General features: G+C 36.0%; 2 protein-coding genes across 5 annotated transcripts in view; both read left to right on the top strand.

Annotated features, from left to right (window-relative positions):
- Nucleotides 1–197: 197 nt before the first annotated feature.
- On the top strand, nt 198–7428 carry LOC105830630 (ATP-dependent DNA/RNA helicase DHX36). The gene is made up of 14 exons (XM_012670075.3): nt 198–451; nt 2144–2650; nt 2871–3060; nt 3136–3310; nt 3424–3572; nt 4556–4688; nt 4825–5020; nt 5328–5592; nt 5700–5992; nt 6075–6501; nt 6592–6800; nt 6879–6964; nt 7032–7123; nt 7240–7428. Exons 1-14 carry the CDS (start codon nt 343–345, stop codon nt 7328–7330), a joined length of 2922 nt encoding a protein of 973 aa, XP_012525529.1. The 5' UTR covers nt 198–342; the 3' UTR covers nt 7331–7428.
- A 3027-nt stretch (nt 7429–10455) lies between these two features.
- The window catches only part of LOC105836438 (ABC transporter G family member 9), a gene marked incomplete at its 3' end in the record, with an annotated part of 125884 nt that continues 119167 nt past the window's right edge, over nt 10456–17172 (top strand). Inside the window, 1 exon segment of one of the 4 annotated variants that reach the window (XM_036282520.1) lies at nt 10456–11508. 4 annotated transcript variants of the gene reach the window in all.

Below are 17172 nucleotides of genomic sequence, written 5' to 3'. Positions count from 1 at the left end.
AATCAAGTATATGTTTATTTTTAATATGTTTTCTTTTTATTGGTTAAATTTTAATTCAATTCTCAATCTCCATTGATCTCCCATGCATGCGATAACAAATTATAGTCTGTGTTGTGATTGGTTGTGATACAGGCTTTTTACAAACCTTTAGCGTTAAGTGTAGAAAGTGTAATAGCAGAGGTGCAAAAGCAGATCTATTAAATGCTATTAAATGCTGCGAGAGAAGACGCTTCACGCCACATGCGCTGGATGTGCAGTGAGATTGGACTGTCTTTGGAAAAAATTGACGTTTGTATCGTGATGTGCAAAAAGTAGTGTACGGATCAGATATCAGATCCTCTGATGCGATGTGCTTGCCTGCCTGGCATTGATGCAATCTCTATAGCAAAAATGTCGTACCGACGCGGTTTCAGAGGTGCATCAAACACCTTTATGCAACGTAACAAAGACGGTAAAATTGAGATTCCTCAAAGAATACTTTAAATTCATTGTTGAAGTCATTTGTCACATTCTTGTTATATGAATGTTTTTTGTTAAATATCTGTCTTTCATTTTTTGCCATGCTTTAGAGCCATTCTACAATAGTCGCAAGTTGCCAGTTGCTTTCTATGACAATCAATGATCATTTAGAGTTAAAGCTACAAGAGCTCAGTAGTGGAATTCTGTAACTCGTTATCTCGTCATTATGTGTTATAAGGATAATTGCACAGATATTTTATATGGTAAAACAGTTGAGCAACTGTTGTTATAACATATAATGACGAGATAACGAGTTATAGAATTCCACTACAGAATGGCTCAGAATCTTATAGATGTTCACATGTGTGTATGTCGTTAACATTTTTTCTTGCAAATTCCTTACAATTAATAAATCTCTATTTAAAAAATGAGATTGTTTAAATGATTTAGAGTTGTTTATTCCAACTTTTCTACCCATTGGGTAAATTGTATCTGTGTTTATTTAAGAAAAAAAAGAAAAGAGGCAAGTACTTACCTGATAGTTTATCAAGAAGTTGGAACCAGCTCTTAATTTTTTAAAAATAATTTAGACTGTATTATAATTTTAACAAATATTTTATTTCTTGAAAGATTCTTTATTTCTATGGATTTAAATAAATTAATGAAGAGGCATTGGTTTTGCCAAAATATTTTATTAATCATGGCTAATCGTGTTACGATTTTACCTTTTTAATATATGTGATATTTCAAATTACATATATTAGCCTTACATATAAAGATAGCTTTCTATTGTCTACTAGGATAAGAGAAAAAGCTAATAAAAAGAAATTAGAACTCAGCATGTATTAATGTAGTATCATATTGTTCAGCAGATCATGTTCTCGTGAAAGCTTTAAGAAAATATGAAGCTGTACATCAAAGAAGAAATGCGTGCTAGAACATTTAAGACAATTTTTTATCCAATAAAATTTTTTTTAATAATCTAGAATGTAGAAGCATTTCTTAAATAACTGCAAATATACATCTTTGGATATGCAATATTTTTTTTATTAAATTGAATTAAACTGAAAGATTTTATTGAAACAGGCATTGGGTAAAAAACTTTGTTAAATCAATCCATCTGTAATATCGACTATTTGAGAAGTGTTCAAGGAACACACTATAAAACACTATTATGTCATGCTGTTTTCAGTAAATGCAAAACAAAGGATATAGAATGTCATAATACTGATATGAACACACCATACAAAACTGTTGCGTCATTTTATCTTTATCAAACGCAAAACAAAGGATATAGAATGTTAATACTGATATAAATGTCTTAGTATTGATAATGAATTTTCTGAATGGACTTAAGATATTCATTATTTAATTATTTATACAAACATTTAAAAGTTACATTATTTGATAATTTCTTATATGTATAATTTGTCATCTTTTGACATATAACACTCTGCTAATCAAAGCATAAATAAACTTTTATTAATACTATGTGTTTACTCTTAAATCTAATTTCACAATTTTCTTAATTTTTAAAAGTTTTGCTTTGGACACTTGATATTTCAGCTTTGTAATAATTGCTATTTTTCTTTAAAAATATGCATTGTTAAATAATAGATAAAATTTGTCAAATAAAGGAAAAATAAAATATTTCTCAAATATAATTTACTGCAAATTTTTTTAGAACAAGTACAATCTACATCTGGATGTGGAAGAGGACAAAGGCCTCCCGGACTGAGGGGAAAAGAAATAGGATTATATTATAGAAACAAAAATATAGAAAGACAAAAAAGAGATAGTGCAGAAGTGCTCAGATTATCAGCTCAAACAGAGCAAAGAATTAAAATTATTTTGAATAATTCAAAAAGCTTTTACAATTCAGATTCTTATGATAGTCCCGAGCACAAGAAATCTCCTCAGTTTCACGATATGCAATTTAAAAGAAAATTTTTAAACATCATACATGGTGATATTCAACAGAATCTTGCTAAAGCTATGACAACAAAGTCAAAATTGCAAAGAAATAGTGACATTGACAGAATATTACAACAGGAATACAGAGAAAAGCAGAAAGAGGATGCTTATCGAAATATGTTAAAATTTCGAACAAAGTTACCAGCGCATAAGAAAAAATCAGAAATATTACAACTGATAGACGATAATCAAGTTGTTGTTATTAGTGGAGAAACTGGTAAATTATTTGCTAACATGGTTGAGATAAATTGTTTTTATTTATTTTGTTATTTGTATTGACATTTGTTGAACAATGCAATGCTCTGCATTAAAAAATATGATTTTGAATATTAAACATATGTGGGTGTAATTTCAAGTTATTCAGATTTCAAATTTTAATTAATAAATATAATTAATAAACTGTTTTTAATAGTTTTAAATCTTTTTAAAAATTTTAGGATGTGGCAAAACCACACAAGTTGCACAATTTATATTGGATGATGAGTTAGAAACTGGAAATGGTAGTGTTACCCGAATAATTTGTACGCAGCCTAGAAGGATTTCAGCTATTTCTGTTGCTGAACGTGTAGCTATGGAAAGAGCAGAAAAACTTGGAAGATCTGTCGGGTACCAGATACGACTTGAAAAGTAAATATTTTATATGTTTTATAAAAAATTACGTTTGTTACTTTGACTTTTATTTATTTATTATTTTATTTATAGAATTCCATCACGAGAACAAGGAAGTATACTGTTTTGTACTACTGGTGTCTTACTACAAATTATGAAGCATGATCCAGCATTAAGAGATTTCTCTCATGTAATATTGGATGAAATTCACGAACGCACCACAGAAAGTGATTTTGTTATCACATTATTAAAGCAAGTTATTCCGAAAGTAAGTTTCAATGTCATCGTTACATTAAAATTATTGAGTATCTTTATTTAGATTGCATTATATTATTATGTTCTGTATTATAATTTTATTTGTAATATTTTTTTGCTTTCTAGAGAACAGATTTAAAAGTTCTTTTAATGAGTGCAACATTAAATGCTGAAAGCTTTTCCAAATATTATGGCAATTCTCCGATGATACATATACCGGGATTCACCTATCCAGTACAGGAATTTTATTTAGAAGATGTTTTGTCATTTGTAAAGTAAGTATTAATACAGTCCACGGTTCGATTTATGTTTCAAAGCACTATTGGCGTCATTCTATCTTTGTTTACTAAGATAAAACGATAAAGATAGAATGATACTAATAGCGCTTTTGAGCGTAAATCAGATTATAATACTTTTTAAACTGTGTGTGTGTGTGTGTGTGTGTGTGTGTAAGTGAATGAGTGAATGATTGAGTGAATGAATAAGTAATTGTGTATGTATTTGTTTATTGTTTCTATATTACAATCTCACATCAAATATAAGATTTTATTTGAATTTTTAACATTTTAACCCTTTGCCTATGTAAACGCAAATTACAAAAGTGGGTTCAAAGAGAGAATTTTTTGTGATTGGATTTGTATTAAAATGCGGATTTTGTTTTTTTGTTTTTTTAATAAATAATTAAAGGCAAACTTCAAATTCATATGCAACTATTTAGAAAATCCTGTTGTATACTTATACAATATTGATAAATTTTTTAATTCTTCAAAATTTTGGGTCGCCATATTCTGCAATATTGAATTTTCCAATTTTAATTTTACATTTGTATACAAAGAACTCTAAAACAGATACAAATGGATCGCCATGAAAATCCATCCTCTTGAACCGTGTTTTATAAGAATCAACCCAATGTTTTATTTCTCAAATATTGAGTTATTTTATTAGGGTAGACATCTTAAATTTCTCAAATTCATACATGGAGACTTTAAAAGTCCGATAATAACGTTTACAATAAAAATTAAACATTTTCCTTTACTGTCACTAATTTTTTTTTTCTATGACGTGTATACATGTCATCCACAATCTAAGCTCACTTCCTTCATGATGTGTATACACAGTCAAGGGGCCAATTAGCTTATAAATTAATACATATGGAATGAGGAGAGAATGAATCTAATTACGAATTGACAGTTTTAGACTTGTCATCTCACATTATTGAAACATTATTGATTATAATTATTTGATAAAAATCTTATAGTCACAGATTTCCCGAAGAACCACCAGAACCTACAGGTTATAGGAAACATTTAAAAAGATATAAAAACCAACAACATAAGAAAGAAGAATTTTTAGATATCTTACAACCTTATATTAGACAACTTACAGCCGAGGTGAATAATATATTTTTTTACTATTTGAGAAGAATTACACATATTTATGTATACAAATACAAAAATTATTTAAAATCGTATTAATGATGATTATTTTATTTATCTATATATTAAATATTTTACAATTTATTTGCAGAAGAAATACGAAACACATGTTATTAATCAATTACAAAATCCACTTAGCGAAACTCTGTCATTGGAACTTACAGAAAAATTAGTTAGATATATCTGTAATACAAAAGGTCCTGGAGCTATTCTTATTTTTTTACCTGGTATGATAGATATAACAAAATTAAATAAAATGATGTTAGATTCTGGACATTATCCAAGTTGTAAGTATATATTTGTATTAATATAATTCTATGATAAGTTTAAATACATAGCACTTTTTGTTTAATTCTAATTTACATATTACGATGTACATTGAATCTTCGAATTAACTTGAACTTATTTTAAATTGGATAAAACTTTTGCTAATTTTCTAATAAGTAATTGTGTTATTGAGTTTTTATAGTTTTAATATACCATCTGATATATATATATATATATATATATATATATGTGTGTGTGTATATAAAATTAACCATATCATTTAAATCAAGCAAGCATCATAAATAAAAGATTTTCTCCTTTTCACAGACAAATACATTATCTACGGCCTTCATTCACGTTTGCCGACAGTTGATCAGAAACTTATATTTAAAGAACCACCTTCTGGTGTTCGTAAGATAATCATTGCGACTTCTATTGCTGAAACGTCAATAACAATAGAAGATGTCGTATATGTAATAAATTGCGGTAAAATAAAATTTGGAAAATTTGATGTGAATAAGAATATTCAGACTTTAGAGCCTGAATGGGTATCCTTAGCTAATGCCAAACAAAGACGTGGTAGGGCTGGCAGGTAAGGTACTTTATAATTTACTTTACAGCGTTGAATTAACAGAAAAATAATGTATTTTATAGAATTTCTTGTAAATTAAAATATATATGTTTTTATTTTCTATATAGAGTTCAAAGTGGAGAATGTTATCACATGTATACAAAAGCACGAGAAATGACATTTGATCAATACCCATTGCCAGAGATGCTCAGAACGCGTTTGGAAGAGGTAATTCTGCAAATAAAAATCCTGCAATTAGGGAAAGTCAAAGAATTTCTAGCTACCGTCATGGATCCACCAAATTTAAAAGCGATTCATCTCTCTCTCGAGTTGCTTCAGACACTCAATGCTCTCGACGAAAACGAGAATTTAACTCCTTTAGGTTATCATTTGGCACATTTGCCACTTGATCCTAGAACAGGTAATTTTATTATTGTTACAAAATCCAGTTTGTAAGATCAATTTATAATCTTGATGTAACATATTATGTATTATTATTATAGGAAAAATGATTTTGTGGGGCGCATTATTCTCTTGTGTCGAACCAATATTTGCAATTGCTGCTAGTCTCACATTTAAAGACGCTTTCTATTGTCCACTAGGACAAGAGGAAAAGGCTAATAAAAAGAAATTAGAGCTCAGCATGGATCAATGTAGTGATCATATTGCTCTCGCGGAAGCTTTAAGAAGATATGAACTTGCACATCAAAGAGGAAATGCACGCCAGTTTTGCCGAGAGTATTTCCTTTCTTTCAATACACTGAAACTTCTTTCTGAAATGAAAAATCAATTTGCACAATATCTATATGAAATGAAGTTTCTGGACAGCGAAAACCCAAAGTATATAAACTCTAACAAAAATTCGAATAACATAGCATTGATAAAAACCATTGTTTGTGCAGGATTGTATCCGAATATCGCTGTTGTAAGGTGCAGATTTGAATTGATTTATTTTATTAATTCTCTACCATTTTTTAAATATAAAAACCATAACGTTAATATATAATTCTAACTGTTTAGGCGAGTTACTAAAAATGGGATAGTTGGTTGGACGCCGGAAGACGGTAGTGTACGCATACATCCATCGAGCGTAAACAATAGAGTTTCCCAATTTCCTAGTCGGTACTTGACGTATTTCACAAAACAACGCTCCACCGCTATATTTTTACATGACACTACATGTATAAGTATACCGATCTTACTGTTTGCTGGACCAAATATATCGCTAAGTAAATATAATTCTTCTATTTGAACATGTTGATTATTTAATGTATTAATCGTGCACATGTGGTAACATTATATTTCAGGACGAGAAAAAGGACAATATGTAATTAGTAATTTCAGTTTTTCGGAAAGTTTTATTTGTGAACATGAAACTGCGAAAATGATACGGGTATGTAGATTAATATATATGCATTCTTAGGGAAAAATGATTATTTTGAAATAATTTTTTGATACAGGAACTTCAACAAGCTCTAAACAGTTTATTGGAATATAAGGTTACAAATCCGGCAACGGTATCTTGGTCAAGCTTTGAAGGGGACTTGTTAAAGTAATTTTGCACACACACACACATTTTTATATATGATTGCTTCTTGTAAATGTGCATTGTATTTCGTAATAATTACAATTATTATGAATGTGTGATTTTTTTGTGTTATGTTACAGTGGAATCATTGAACTGGTCTCTCAAACAGAACAAGAATTGGGTTTTGATAATAGAAATGCATCTTACCATGAAGATTTCTTTGGCGATTGATTGCATTTATTGATTTATTGTAAATGTTAATAACTTATTTAATCGGATCAAGATTGTGTAGAAATATAAATATCATTGAAGAAATTGTTAGAAAATAATTTTAAAAAATTTACTTTTAAAGTAGTTTTTCTCGTCATTGATTTATTAATTCGTAGATCACTTTTATTATTATCAAGCATATAAATGTTTATTTTTAACAATGTGTGCCGATTGTTTAGAAATATAAATATCATTGAAGAAATTGTTAGAAAATTTTAAAAAATTTACTTTTAAAATAGTTTTTCTCATCATTGATTTGTTAATTCGTAGATCACTTCTCTATTATTATCAAGCAAATAAATGTTTATTCTTAACAATGTGTGACAATTATTGACAAGAGTAATTATTGTCTAAATAATCACATCCCGTGGCCCGAATAGTGTAAAATTCTATCTAATTATGGAAATCAGAGAAAATGTTTATAACGTGATCAATATTTTTTTTCCAAAAATATTTTCTAATTCTTACAACTAAAATAATTTTTGTATAATCGTAAAATTAAGAAACATTTTTCTTTTGTTACAAAAAATAGTAGAAATCTTTTTATCATCTCAGAATATTTGAGAATTCTTCAAAATATAATTTAAAAATAAAAACGATCTAGATATCAAAAATTAAATAGTCATTTACATTTGCATATGAATAATTACCTAATATTTAAAAGTAATTAAATTAGACATTAATCAATTGTTTAAAATGTTTATTAGTTCAGAATTTTTTGATATTCATAATCAAATCTTATTTCAAGTAATGTTTTAAGATGCTAATGTGGCTCTGTGATTGATGACATCTTAAGATAATACTTAAGACGATTATAAATGTAAGACTAGACTGTGAATACGGACTTTTAAAAATTTGAAGTTTTTATTTTAATTGAAAGTACGAACATAATCTTTTTAGGGTTTTTAAAAGGCGTTCCGTTTCACGCATGGTACATCGTTCATTTTTGTTGTTTGTCTAACGTTAAACGAGGATGAGTGATACATTATGTGCATCATACGTGAAGTGAAACGCAGTCTAAATGATTACATTTGACAATCGCGAAAGGGATAAGCAGATACAAATTAGTTTATGTACCTTTGGTGAGAGAAAGTTAGGCTTGTGGACCTCGAAAAGTGTCAATATTAACTATTTGATCTTTTACATATATCTAAAACAATAATATTCAAAATATGCTTATAGCTTTGTCTAATCTAAACGTAGCCGAGCAACGAGCAGCAGCTGCCAACTCCATTATCCGACTGCGTGTGTGAAGTGACGATTTAGACTGAATTATTAACGATTGTTCGGAAAGTAGAAGCCGAGAATATACGTGACGCGATTCCTTAGCGCAACAGTGCGCGAACTCTTGACCTGTCCGTACTACGCGCGCGATCGTCAATAAAACACTACATCCAGTTTTTCCCTGACTCGCGGTGGCTGCTCCGTACCAGCTTTTGTCATTCATGAACGTAGAACGTATTGCCGTCTTCATGGCGCTCGCTCGCTCGCTCGCTCGCGGCTTCGCTTTACGAGAGGCAAGAGAACGCGCGTAAAGGGGTGGCGCGTTCCGATCGCACACAATACCCTCTGTCGCGCGACTAAAATGTACGGTATAATTTATGAGGGTAATTAATATCTTAGATATACGATACGACGCGGTTCGATGTTGACCGAGAACGATACTTCATGATGCGTACAACGCTTTTCGTACGTCGCGGGACATTTTTGTGCGCCGTCTTCTTTATCTAATCCGCCGCTGCAATAATGCAGAATGACTTCGCAATCCCAGAATTATTATCTTTCTCTTTGAGGAAAACGGATTTTTTGTTATTTGCTTGCAGGCATGCTTGCACGCACACACAGTCATACACATCCCCCCTCCGTCTCTCTCCCCCCTCCCTCTCCCCACACACTCACAATCTTGTATACTAGCATTCGCATTTATACATGGATTATACATGAACGTATCCAAATTTCTTTTCAATGAAGGTGAAATCTGTTAGCATACATTAACAATTTTTTTACGTTAATACGGTTTTTTAATTTTTAAAATTTAGAACTTTTTTCTTGATTTTGAATGGGAAAGACATTAGGTTTTATAAATCATAATTTTTTTCCTGAAAAAAATATAGACAAAATACAAGACAAAGAAAATATAGAGAAAAGTTATTAAGAATGAAATGTATATTTCTTAATTTTAACTTTGATATTATTATAATATTATAAACATCATCATCGTTATTATTACATAAAAATATTAATTTTCTTAGAAAAAACTTTTTTACATTTAGATAGAAACATAGAAAAGTTGTCTGTATAAAAAACATTGTCAAGTATGATAAAAAATAAAATGTTAAACTAAAACGTTAAATAAAAATAAATATAATAATAAATAAGACGAAAAAGATTATTTAATAAAATTTACAAAGTTCAAGAATTAGAAAAATTTTTTTTTTCCAAAACGATTAAACATACCTTAAATATTTTATATGTTGAACATTTTATATGACAAAGAAAACTTATGTAGAGTAAAAAATAGTGTTGTGTTTTTTTATAATTAAAAATGAGAAATGAAGAAGTAAATAACAATGTCGGGAAAGAAATTTAAATCTCTAACCCCTATTTTGGATACGCTTAATTATGACTGTATATGTATCTAGTGTTAGATAATAACTAGTTGGAAAGGTTATTATTAACTTTTAATTTGAAAAGTTAATAACATTTAATTTAATTTTGTTAATTTTAAATGAGTTAATTTTTAATTTTAACTTTTAAAATACATAAACTATAACTTATTAATCATTTTCTTGTTTTAAAAATATTTGTATAAAAGAAAAGTTTTAACATAAAACAATATTTTATTATTTCATACAAACTTGTGATTTACAAATAAGATATTAAATTTATTTGATGATTTAAATTACAATTCTTGCGTAACCTAACTTTACAAAATTACATTCTAATTCAACATAAATTATGTTTTCAAATTAACTTTTAATTTAATTTAATTTTAACGTAACTTTTAACTGATGTAATTTTTGTTTATCTAACTTTTAGCGTAATTAAGTTAATTTTATAAGCCACATACACATACACATACACGTACACATACACATACACATACACACATTGACTTTAATTTAAAAGAAGTATTAACTTACTCCAACTCTGCGTATATTTATTTCATTTTTCTTTACTTTCTTTGCAACATTTTCCTTTATTCGTCTTAATTAATTTTTTATTATCTATATGTTAATTCGATTTTTAAACGTAACACAACATGCTAAAAAATATAACGTATATATAATGTTGAACGCTTCAAAGTATACTATTATACAATCAAATAGTGATTTTTTCAGATGTTTTATTTAATGTAAAAAGTGAATTAAAAACGCGTCAGATAGATATAGATTCTTTTCGCACTTTGGATTTTACTTCCGCATCTGGGAAACGTCGATTAAGGGCCACGCCGGCATAGCCCTGGATGGAATGATTAAAGCGCGTAACCGCGCTCAAGAATATGACTCGGCGACGGGGGAGGGGGGAGGAGATCATTTTTTCCGCGCGACGCGCTCTTTCCAATTTTCCCGTAGATGCACGGTGTGATCGCGCGGCACGCAGTAAAAAAAAACGAGCTCGAGGACTGTGGTGGTCTGGCACGAGCTGATAGCCGCGGACGCGAGAGTTGCAAGAGGAGCGAGAGAAAGAGCGGTAGCTCGTCGAGGGGGCCGGGGAAGGCAGGTGGTGGCGGTGGCGGCGGCGGCGGTGGCGGCGGCGGCGGCGGCGGCGGCGACGGAGGGAGACCCGCGGATACGTTCAGGCCGATACATGGAGTACAGCGCGTAGCGTCTGAATCAGTCTACATTCGACCGTCGCGCGCGTCGTGTCGCCGCGAAGCCGTGTGGTCGAGTCATCCGACGACGACGACGACGTGTCGAAAGACGAAAACGTAAGGAACGAACGGGTTGCACGCGCGCGGGGGGACAGTGGTGTATACGTAGTAATAACGATAATAATAATACGGCCGGGCCGACGTGAATCCGCGGTCTTATCAGACTTGACGGGACGAAAGGAGCGGGAGGATGTGACAAGTTTACCGCAGATTGGAGGGACGAGAATCCGCCGGCGCTTTTTCCTCGTCGGCCGCCGACTCAGAGGTGTGTACGGAGGGACGATCGTCGTCAAACGAAAACAGTCGTAACGTTGGATCGGAAGGGGGTAGAGGCGATAATAATCGGGATATCGCGGGAGGAAAAGCGTATGTAAACAAGCGTGGCTCCGAAGCGATGTGAAGAGGGAAAATCGAGCGCTATATCGAATAGTATAACTCGTCGCGCGAAGTCGCAGAACAGCAAGTAAGAGAGAAGAGTTACCCGGCGATGCGCGGCGGGGGGCGAACGGTGTAAACATACGCGAGGCGAATAGGCGCGTTCTCGAGCGCCGGAAAGCCGGTGCGGCGCGGCGCCCGGAACGGTTCTTCCGCGCGGAATGCGCGCCGGGAGCGGTTCGTGAAAAATCTCACACCCCGTGTGCGTGAAACGACGACGGCAGACGAGATTCCGGCCGCGCGAAGTGGAGTTCGTAATATGCCAATAACTGGCGCACGGCGCGCGGTGATGTTTATGGTGAGGAAGGAGGTGGCGGCGCGCGAAGTGCAGGAAGCTGCTGCTAGCGGACTCGACGCGGGGAACTCGCGCGGCGGGCAACTTGACACTCTTGCGACAGGTGCGGGTTATTACGGCGCCGTCGGCACCTCCGCCTCGCGCCTCGCCGATAACGACGCGCGCGAGTTGTCTCATTATTCCACCCTCGTCGACGAGAAGCATCGTCTCCCCTGCCGTCGTCGTCGTTGTGCCGCCGCCGCCGCTGCCGTCGTCGTCCACGTCTAGAGAGACGGAGGCACCACCGCTCGCGGACCTTCGCCGCGCGCTCCGTGGACCCAAGGCAGAGAACCGTGGACGAGGAGGAGCAGCAGGAGGAGGAGGAGGAGGAGGAGGAGGAGGAGGAGGAGGAGGCGGAGGAGGAAGAGGCGGAGGTGCTCGTGATGGTGATGGTGGTGATGGTGGAGGCGGAGGAGGAGAAAACGAAGGAAGAGCGTAAGAATTTTCTCTTTCTCCTTTTTTTTTGGTCTTTAATCGAGAGAGCGCCGGCTGCATCGTCGTTCGGTGCGCACTCTCGCCCTTCCGTCTCGTTCCCGTGCATTCGAGAATAAGAGGAAGACTCGCCGTCGCGAAGCGCCGAGCGAAACGAGCGGAGCGAGGGAGGGGGGGGGGAGAGAGAGAGAGAGAGAGAGAGAGAGAGAGAGAGAGAGAGAGAGAGAGAGAGAGAGAGAGAGAGAGAGAGAGAGAGAGAGAGAGCGTCTCGGAGTGACGGCTACGACGGAATGGAGTGACGGACGGTGGCGCGCGCGCGCCTTTCGAGACAGGCCTGCTCTCGTTTCTCCCGACGAGAAAAATTGCATCGGAAAATCGAATCGGTACGCGCGCGCGCGCGCGCCTTGTCTGCGCGCGCGTGTGTGCGTGCCCCGTGTGTGCGTGCCCCGTGTGTGTGTGTGTGTGTGTGTGTGTGTGTGTGTGTGTGTGTGTGTGTGTGTGTGTGTGTGTGTGTGTGTGTGTGTGTGTGTTTGTGACGAGCGCGCGTGCGACGAGAGAACTCGTGTCGGTGAGAGCGGGTCAGTGAACGATTGCGCGCTGCCGCCGTCGTCGCGCGAGAGCAACGAGGAGAGAGATTTCTCTCTCCCTCTCTCTCCTTTTTTCTCTCTCCTTTCGTCTCTCTCGCGCCCTCTTTCTCTCTCTCTGTCTCTCTCTCTCTGCTCCGACGTATGTATATGCACGTGCGAAAGCGAGGAGAAACGTGAAACGCGCGCGTGCGCCGATACGTGTGTGTGTGTGTACTCGGCGCCCTGCACACGTACGCACACGCACGCATGTCGCATACGTGCGCGCATATAGAGCCCTGCAGGTGCGCGAGTATGCGCGGATACACGCGCGCGCGCGCGATAGAGACGACAACGCGTAGCCGAAGGGAAGCGAGAGAGAGGAAGAAGGAGTCGAAGGAGGAAAAGGAGGAGTAGATGGTGGTGGAAAAGGTGGAGGCAGAAGAAGAAGAAGAAGAAGAAGAAGAAGAAGAAGAAGAAGAAGAAGAAGAAGAAGAAGAAGAAGAAGCCAGTGACACCGGGAGGGTCGGTTGTTCCTGGTGTATAAAGCGGCCACCGGGATACACCTATATACACGTGTGCGTGCGTGCGTGCGTGTGTATGTGTGTGTACGTGTATGTGTGTGTGCGTATGTATGTGTGTATGCGCGCGCGTGCGCGAGCGAGCGAGAAGGGACCGCCGCGTGTGTCGGGAGATTCGCGGATATAAGCGATACGGTGCGCACGAGCTTCTCTCCCTTTCGTTCTCTTTCTCTCCCTCTCCTTCCTTCTTACACACTCTCGCGCCAAGCAGGAGAAAGAAAAAAGGGGAAAACAAAAGTTCGGGCGAAAAGAAATGCGGGTTCGTTGACTGCGTGCTGCTGCTGCCACCGCCACCGCCGCCGCCGCCGCCGCCGCCGCCGCCGTCGTCGTCGTCGTCGCCGCCGCCGCCGCGCGCGATGGCCGCATGCTCGTACCCGGTGCTGCTGATGCATAGTATGCGTGTGACAGGAGCAACGACGACGACGACGACGACGACGACGACTATGACGGTCGGGACGATCGTAACGGCGACGGCGACGACGACGACGACGACGACGACGACAAGGACGACTTTGACGACAGAGGTGGTGCCGGCTGCTGCGCGCCGGCCGCTCCACGAGAAGCAGTGAGTCTACGCACGCTCCGCTCGGGATTCGACGTCCCGCATTCACCACCGGCATCGGGCGGGCCGGCGACTGCGGGGCCAACGGCCGCCGGTAAATCCGTCGACGAGGTTCACGAGGTACGTGCACCGCGCCCGAGTGAATTTGGTAATTAATCGCGCGGCACCGCACGCCAGGCCCAGGGAAGAAGCGACGTCGCGGAAAGGGAAAAAAAAAAACCGGGTCAGTCGTCTTTTCCGCGTTGAACGAACGGCGAGCGATCTCGGAGCGAGTCACCCGATCGGCGATGGGTCTAAGAAGAGGTCTCTTTTTTTTACTCGAGAGTAAAATTTAGCGTATAAAATTTATTGTAACCAGTGTGTTAAATGGTTAAGGTTTATTATTATATACAATATCTATATATTTGTTTCATATCTGCAAATATATAAACATTTATTATGTGTGTATGTGCAAGTGTGCAAGTGCTTGTTAAGAAAAATTGTTAATAAATTGTTAATGTTAATGATCTTCTAAGGGCCGCCAGTTTACCTGTCTGTCAAAAGATCCGTGACACTTTACATTAAATGTCTTGGGATTACTTGCTAATTGAACTGATGAAGAATAAATTAGGAATAATTTCAACAATAATAATCAATGATATATATTATATATAATTCTATGGATTATTTATTATTATTTTCTCGCATGTTTCTTGAGCAAAATGCATATTTTTATAAACAAATTTTTAATTAAAAAACAAGATGATTCAGAAATATGTGATATTTCCAAATAAAACATTTATACAGAACACGTACAGACAAACATACAATTTTTATTTCAATTCGCTGTATTATAGTAATAAATTTATATTCATTAGATACGTAACAAGGGAGCCAAAATATTTGCGTTCTGTAAAAAATTAAAGTTGCGAAATTTTTTATAATGAATACATGAATTATACATAAATTTTGTATTTAAGTGTTATAGTACGTAAAACTAAAAATACATGAAGCCGTATTTATGATAAATATTTAACATTTTACCCCACAAAAATTCTCCAAACTTTATATGATATTTTCATCGCTCTGACTGCTCGAAAGAGCTTCTCTCTCTTTTGTAACAAGAATTTATTGTATACGCCTGACAGACACGTTGTAGGAGAAATAAATGTCCTCGTTGCCTGCGTTAAGCGAGTTAACTTTCCGACGCTGCAACTTGGAACTCTCGTACCGTTAATATACCTAGAATTATCATTTCCTCGCGATGTAACGTAAAATTACGCGACATTCAATGACGACGACCAAGGCTGCCCTCGCTGTTCTCACGGTGCGCCGACCTTCGTCATCGCGAAATCATTGGACTTAACGTTGTAATGATAATCGCGAATCGATTAATGCAAGTGGTGCGTGTCTACTGTTTTTATGTCGAAGACGCAATCTCTCTCGACTCGACGACGATTTCGAATTTGCATTGATATCGCTCGATTATCGCGGGTAACGTAACACGGTCTCTTGTCCATTCAGTTGCCGGCCGTTGACTGGCACGTACAATTTCGTAATTTGTTTGTCCGCACGCGAACAACTACCCTAAACACCGACCGAGAAGGCGCTCGCATAAATCATTGCGTCCACGACGTAAATGTGACTTTGCGAAACAACCATGACAGCCTCGAACCTTGATCTTATCATCACGCGTGTTTCATCGCGCCCGTTAATGATCGTTGTCGGCATAAGTTTCAAGTTACGAGAGAACAATTAGACGCGCCGACTTTAGCGTCGAAAGGAACAAATTGACTTTGGAACGATTCCAATAGCGCGAGTCGTACATTCTAATCGGACGGATCGAGGGGAGGGACGGGTTTATACGCGATTTTTCTCACGTCCCCGCGCTCAAGTCCAAGGAAACTGTATAACAACGTCTAATATTTATGACCTCACGATGAGCTTTCAAATCCTTCCTGATGAAATATCGGGGATATCGCCTGAAATAAAACACGGCTGCGGGATCAACGTAACGTCCGCCTAACGCATTATACTATCGTGAAAGATCATCATTAATCGGGTCAACAGATGCCGAGAGAACTTTTATGCAGTTTATAAATAAAAAGGAACAATAATATCACACAGTGACTAACACAGTTTACACTTAAAATTGCACAATTTTATCGATTCCATTATGATTGTGCATCGGAATCACGATTATGTAATCAGAATTGCACTGGTATAATATTTAATCAAATGTTCAGTAGAAGAGATAATTATTTGATAAGCATTAGCTTCATCGTGTTAAGCGCATATGTACACAGCTTACAATTATACATATTACACCGAACTGAAAAGCTTAGGATTGCAAGATGTGTCATTACGAACGTCACAATTTGTTACATAAATAAAACATTGTTATAAGAATTATTGTCAAACTTAAATTTTTTAATTTAATAACTGCATTTTTCTTTATTTATTTGTTATATAAAGAATATCTATGTATTTGAAAATTTGTATTTGAATATTAAATTATTTGAATTTGTGTTGAATATTATAATTTGTATAGAAAATATTGTGTCATTGTTTACATCACATTATAATAGATTTTTTACGATGTTATTTTTACATTTTTCTTAGTGTGTATGTTATATAATTTTTTTCTTTTATATATTAGGATTAATAATATATTAGAAATAATTTTCATATTGTTAATTAAATTGTTATAAGAGAATAATCTCGAGAATTTTTTTAAACAACAAATTTTTCCTTGGAAAGTCTCTTGCAGTTATTTCTTACATAAAAAATAAAATAAAATTGTTAAACCGCGACAATCAATATTACTCTTTGTCGAATGATTAAATTAAAGTATTGTGTTTCCAAATACTTATAACTCGTAATGATTTTTTAGAAAAGAAATGTTTTGCGATCTATGCATACGCATTACGCTTTTAGCATCATATTATACATCACATTATATTAGGTCATTATACACAGCGGGCGGAAAAATAATTAAATTCCATAGGAAAGCGATAACAATTGACAAAACAAAATGTGTTTC

This window comes from Monomorium pharaonis, chromosome 2, assembly GCF_013373865.1.
Source record: "Monomorium pharaonis isolate MP-MQ-018 chromosome 2, ASM1337386v2, whole genome shotgun sequence".
Classification (NCBI taxonomy): domain Eukaryota; kingdom Metazoa; phylum Arthropoda; class Insecta; order Hymenoptera; family Formicidae; genus Monomorium; species Monomorium pharaonis.
This window is presented reverse-complemented; position numbering and strand designations above follow the sequence as displayed.